The sequence below is a fragment of the Mizuhopecten yessoensis genome, unplaced genomic scaffold, assembly GCF_002113885.1.
Source record: "Mizuhopecten yessoensis strain PY_sf001 unplaced genomic scaffold, ASM211388v2 scaffold2209, whole genome shotgun sequence".
Taxonomy (NCBI): domain Eukaryota; kingdom Metazoa; phylum Mollusca; class Bivalvia; order Pectinida; family Pectinidae; genus Mizuhopecten; species Mizuhopecten yessoensis.
In genome coordinates, this window is record NW_018404432.1 from 105,279 (window position 1) to 112,334 (window position 7,056).

The following is a 7,056-nucleotide window of genomic DNA, read 5'->3' on the forward strand; positions in this document are numbered from 1 at the left end:
ATCTTACCTGGCACCAACTCCCTCGTCACATGAGTTACTAGGGGACACCGCCGGCGACATGTTGGTCGGTGTTACATGCATCTTACCTGGCACCCACTCCCTCGTCACACGAGTTACTGGAGGACATCTCCGGAGACAGGTTGGTCGGTGTTACGTGTATCTTACCTTGCACCCTCCCCCTCGTCACACGAGTTGCTGGGGGACACCTCCGGAGACAAGTTGGTCGGTGATACATCTCCAAAGTTCTATAAAGACGAAACGAAAAGTGTAGCACGACCTACAGGGAATTTCAAAACAAATAACTACAGCGATAAAGTGCCACAAACAACTTTTTATTATGACATGTCTCTACCGACATTTACATGTACAATGTAAATAGACAAACATCACTGATAAAACAGATCTATAAAACTCTTATGACACAATATTTGACCAATGAAGAACCATTGTATAACATTAGACTTGACGGCAACCTTAGTCTCCGTTGTTATGTGTGTACTACAGTTACAATCATACAGCATATGACTAATAACAGACCAATGATACAACATACATGTAGGGCCAGTGAAAGACCGATACTACAACATACATGTAGGACCAGTGAAAGACCGATGATACAACATACATGTAGGGCCAGTGAAAGACCGATGATACAACATACATGTATGGCCAGTGAAAGACCGATGATACAACATACATGTAGGGCAAGTTAAAAGACCAATGATACAACAAACATGTTGTATATGGTTATGTTATCAGAATGTAGTGGGTGATAAATAAACGACACGTTGTACAGGTTTATGTTATCAGAATGGAGAGGGGGATAAATAAACGACATGTTGTATAGGGTTATGCTATCAGAATGGAGTGGGTAATAAATAAACGACACATTGTACAGGGTTATGTTATCAGAATGGAGAGGGTGATAAATAAACGACATGTTGTATAGGGTTATGTTATCAGAATGGAGTGGGTAATAAATAAACGACACGTTGTATATGGTTATGTTATCAGAATGTAGTGGGTAATAAATAAACGACACGTTGAATAGGGTTATGTTATCAGAATGGAGTGGGTGATCAATAAATGACACGTTGTATATGGTTATGTTATCAGAATGGATTGGGTGATAAATAAACGACACGTTGTATAGGGTTATATTATCAGAATGGAGTGGGTGATCAATAAATGACACGCTGGATATGGTTATGTTATCAGAATGGATTGGGTGATAAATAAACGACACGTTGTATAGGGTTATGTTATCAAAATGGAGTGGGTGATCAATAAATGACACGTTGGATATGGTTATGTTATCAGAATGGATTGGGTGATAAATAAACGACACGTTGTATAGGGCTATGTTATCAAAATGGAGTGGGTGATCAATAAATGACACGTTGGATATGGTTATGTTATCAGAATGGAGTGGGTGATAAATAAACGACACGTTGCATAGGGTAATGTTATCAGAATGTAGTGGGTAATAAATAAACGACACGTTGTATAGGGTTATGTTATCAGAATGGAGTGGGTGATAAATAAACGACACGTTGTATAGGGTTATGTTATCAGAATGTAGTGGGTAATAAATAAACGAAACGTTGTACAGGGTTATGATATCAGAATGGAGTGGGTGATAAATAAACGACACGTTGTATAGGGTTATGTTATCAGAATGGAGTGGGTGATAAATACACGATACGTTGTATCGGGTTATGTTATCTGAATGGAGTGGGTGATCATTAAATGACCCGTTGTATATGGTTATGTTATTAGAATGGAGTGGGTGATAAATACCCGATACGTTGTATCGGGTTATGTTATCTGAATGGAGTGGGTGATCATTAAATGACCCGTTGTATATGGTTATGTTATCAGAATGGAGTGGGTGATAAATACACGATACGTTGTATCGGGTTATGTTATCAGAATGGAGTGGGTGATCATTAAATGACACGTTGTATATGGTTATGTTATCAGAATGGAGTGGGTGATAAATACTCGATACGTTGTATCGGGTTATGTTATCAGAATGGAGAGGGAGATAAATAAACGACATGTTGCATAGGGTTATGTTATCAGAATGGAGTGGGTGATAAATAAACGACACGTTGTATAGGGTTATGTTATCAGAATGTAGTGGGTAATAAATAAACGATACGTTGTATCGGGTTATGTTATCAGAATGGAGAGGGTGATAAATAAACGACATGTTGCATAGGGTTATGTTATCAGAATGGAGTGGGTGATAAATAAACGACACGTTGTATAGGGTTATGTTATCAGAATGTAGTGGGTAATAAATAAACGACAAGTTGTATAGGGTTATGTTATCAGAATGGAGTGGGTGATAAATAAACGACACGTTGTATAAGGTTATGTTATCAGAATGTAGTGGGTAATAAATACACGATACGTTGTACAGGGTTATGTTATCAGAATGGAGAGGGTGATAAATAAACGATACGTTGTATCGGGTTATGTTATCAGAATGGAGAGGGTGATAAATAAACGACACGTTGTATAGGGCTATGTTATCAGAATGTATTGGGTGATAAATACACGATACGTTGTACAGGGTTATGTTATCAGAATGTAGTGGGTAATAAATAAACGACACGTTCTATAGGGTTATGTTATCAGAATGGAGTGGGTGATAAATAAACGACATGTTGTATAGGGTTATGTTATCAGAATGTAGTGGGTAATAAATAAACGACACGTTCTATAGGGTTATGTTATCAGAATGTAGTGGGTAATAAATAAACGACACGTTCTACAGGGTTATGTTATCAGAATGGAGTGGGTGATAAATAAACGACACGTTGTATAGGGTTATGTTATCAGAATGTAGTGGGTAATAAATACACGATACGTTGTACAGGGTTATGTTATCAGAATGGAGAGGGTGATAAATAAACGATACGTTGTATCGGGTTATGTTATCAGAATGGAGAGGGTGATAAATAAACGACACGTTGTATAGGGCTATGTTATCAGAATGTATTGGGTGATAAATACACGATACGTTGTACAGGGTTATGTTATCAGAATGTAGTGGGTAATAAATAAACGACACGTTCTATAGGGTTATGTTATCAGAATGGAGTGGGTGATAAATAAACGACATGTTGTATAGGGTTATGTTATCAGAATGTAGTGGGTAATAAATAAACGACACGTTCTATAGGGTTATGTTATCAGAATGGAGTGGGTGATAAATAAACGACACGTTGTATAGGGTTATGTTATCAGAATGTAGTGGGTAATAAATAAACGACACGTTGTATAGGGTTATGTTATCAGAATGGAGTGGGTGATAAATAAACGACACGTTGTATAGGGTTATGTTATCAGAATGTAGTGGGTAATAAATAAACGATACGTTGTACAGGGTTATGTTATCAGAATGGAGAGGGTGATAAATAAACGACACGTTGTACCGGGTTATGTTATCAGAATGTAGTGGGTAATAAATAAACGACACGTTGTATAGGGTTATGTTATCAGAATGGAGTGGGTGATAAATATACGACACGTTGCATAGGGTTATGTTATCAGAATGTAGTGGGTGATAAATATACGACACGTTGCATAGGGTTATGTTATCAGAATGTAGTGGGTAATAAATAAACGACACGTTGTATAGGGTTATGTTATCAGAATGGAGTGGGTGATAAATAAACGAAACCTTGCATAGGGTTGTTATCAGGATGGAATGGGTAATAAATACACGACACAATGTATAGGGTTATGTTATTAGAAGTTCAAAGTAACAAAAGAGGTCACATATGTACAGCCGACAGAGTGACTGATGGTATCTCTGACTAATTTCTGTAAATAGAAGATCGTAAACACAGATTTGTTCCTTGAAAATGTCTTTCGAAGAAATACAGCTATAGAAAACAATAAACAACAGTACATGTATCATCAAACTGGCCAAGATATAGTCTATAGTGATAACAAATAAAAACCAAAACCATGTCAACAGTCGACTACAAAAGCGTGACTTAAATTCACAATTTCACAACTTCTGCAGTGGTTGTGAAAGAATCTAGTTCAAATCGTCTGTATGGCAGCTTGTCTCCATGCGCATGACTAACATTTTTCTCTTTTTTTTTTCCCTAAAATTTATTCCGACTTATTTAATAAAAAATAAGGCGACATTGACAGGTCGTGACGGAGTCGATGACATGTCCAAAAGCCTCTCTTGGGGAAGACTAGTAAATGTTGTAGGGTGTACACGGCTGCTGTACATCCTCTGTTAGATACTCTCCAGGTATAATGGTGACAGTTGCTTCTACATGCTTCCCACTCATTATTCTTAATTATGAATTCGCCGTTTATACGGGACACATTCTTTTAAATATTGCTCATGATACACTCAGGTAACTAAAGAAACACTTATAACTTTGGGGATCTCATAGATACAAAGGGACACTGCTAGGTGGCCATTAATAACATCAGTCTGCATATCTGCATAGAAATGATCGATGAAACAAAATTTGACCTAATACTGTAACCCACAAAAAAAGCATTTTTATCAAAGTAATCAGAAGACATTAATGAAAAAAAATGTTGAAAATCATAAACGTTTACAAAAACATAATTGTACCTTGGTGTCCACGATGGCTGCCCGTCGTCCCCGCCGCGACAGGGGAGGAGAGGGTTCACAGTCGCTTTCCTCAGATCCGCTGGTCAAGCTAAGAGAGCTTCTCCTTCGGCTTATCTATCGATACACACCAAGGTAAATAGTATAAGTTAAACGTACGAAAAAACCTCTACACGACGTCAGCAAAGATAACGTACTGTTTACATGACGTCAACAAAGATAGCGTACGATGTAATGTTTACACGACGTCAACATTGATAACGTACGATGTAATGTTTACACGACGTCAATAAAGATAACGTACGATGTACTGTTTACACGACGTCAACAAAGATAACTTACGATGTAATGTTTTCACGACGTCAACAAAGATCACGTACGATGTAATGTTTACACGACGTCAGCAAAGATAACGTACGATGTAATGTTTACACGACGTCAACAAAGATCACATACGATGTAACGTTTACACGACGTCAACAAAGATAACNACGTACGATGTAATGTTTACACGACGTCAACAAAGATAACGTACGATGTAATGTTTTCACGACGTCAACAAAGATCACGTACGATGTAATGTGTACACGACGTCAACAAAGATAACGTACGATGTAATGTTTACACGACGTAAACAAAGATCACGTACGATGTAATGTTTACACGACGTCAACAAAGATCACGTACTATGTACTGTTTACACGACGTCAACAAAGATAACGTATGATGTAATGTTTACACGACGTCAACAAAGATAACGTACGATGTAATGTTTTCACGACGTCAACAAAGATAGCGTACGATGTAATGTTTACACGACGTCAACAAAGATAACGTACGATTTAATGTTTACACGACGTCAACAAAGATAACGTACGATGAATGTTAACACGACCTCAACAAAGATAACGTACGATGTACTGTTTACACGACGTCAGCAAAGATCACATACGATGTACTGTTTACACGACGTCAACAAAGATAACTTACGATGTAATGTTTACACGACTTCACCAAAGATTACGTACGATGTAATGTTTACACGACGTCGACAAAGAATACGTACGATGTACTGTTTACACGACGTCAACAAAGATAACGTACGATGTAATATTTAAATTCTGTATGTTTTAACCTACTGACCAAAATTAATTCGTCAAATTGCGTATTGATACAATGTCGGACGGATTACATAATTCGGGCGTTTTTGTTCACCATCTGAAGCCGCCCTTAGTGTATTGTGATTAAGTTTATTACAAAGTAACATTTAACATCATTGCATTCAATGTTGGTAAAATGAGGTTCTGGTCGTTTAAATGACATAAAATCAAACGCAGTTGGTATGGGATTGTGTTATTATATATATCGGATTTTCACCAGTTTCCCCATTTTGGATTGTCATCAGTTTAATACAACAGCATTCCTCACGGGAATGTATTAAGTTACAATGCAGCTGATGAAACAACGTGTGTATGTTACGTTTGTTAATTGATCACAGTCAAAAGGTATCAATTAAGACAAGTGATATTTGGCAGAACGCCAACAACAAACCGACCCACTGTCTGATTGCTGTTAGGACAATAACGCTCCTTCATCTCCCTATGTCAGAGGGGAGGAAACGTTGGTAAAGGATTGCCATTTAGATGGTAAAACATGGTCGCTACTTCCTACCTTCTTCGGAACCGAAAGGAAATTTTGGCCCTTGTGAGATTGGTAAACTTTTCCGTTCTGTGAATCTGGAAAGAGAAGAGCGACACAAGATCAATCGAAAATCAATGTTCCTTGCGGCAATGTTTAAATGAAAACAAATGGCGTGCATGTTTAGTCACGATATTCGGCCGTTAACAAGCTCACAGCAAAAGAGAAGAACAGCCCACAGCGGACTACTATTCCCCATCCATGATGGGACAAAGTTTGTGATCACCGGCCCTTGGTAGTCGATATCCGCCAGTTACTATGCCATTACATAATTAACATACATTCCAGTTATAAGTCATTTGAAAGGGTTTTGATCTTAACTTCTGTCGATTTCCGTTCAAAATACTGAAGACCGTGATATTTATATGTAAAACATATAATAATGCGTTGTTTATATCTACAGCTGTTTTTATGTCCAGTGCTTACTGTCCAATTTACTGTTCATATTCAGTGACTCCGATCATGTTGTTTATATGTCGTATACCTACAGACAAGTCCAGTACTGACGACCACGTTGTGTATATGTCCAATACCTACAGACATGTCCAATACTGACGACCACGTCGTTTATATGTCCAATACCTACAGACAAGTCCAGTACTGACGACACGTTGTTTATATTTCCAATACCTACAGACAAGTCCAGTACTGACGACCACGTTGTTTAGATGTCGTATACCTACAGACAAGTCCAGTACTGACGACACGTTGTTTATATGTCCAATACCTACAGACAAGTCCAG

The 7,056-nt window shown here is 37.8% G+C and overlaps 1 protein-coding gene across 1 annotated transcript in view; it reads right to left on the reverse strand.

Moving 5' to 3' along the window:
• LOC110445297 (pleckstrin homology domain-containing family G member 7-like) overlaps positions 1-6,856 on the reverse strand; it is a 51,360-nt gene extending 44,504 nt beyond the window's left edge. The window contains exons 1-4 of the mRNA XM_021489836.1: positions 6,802-6,856; positions 6,287-6,351; positions 4,619-4,732; positions 166-245 (exon numbers count right to left, since the gene is read on the reverse strand). Coding sequence (XP_021345511.1) covers positions 166-245; positions 4,619-4,732; positions 6,287-6,351; positions 6,802-6,856 — 314 coding nt within the window. The remainder of the gene's footprint in view (positions 1-165; positions 246-4,618; positions 4,733-6,286; positions 6,352-6,801) is intronic.
• Between the last annotated feature and the right edge of the window lie 200 nt (positions 6,857-7,056).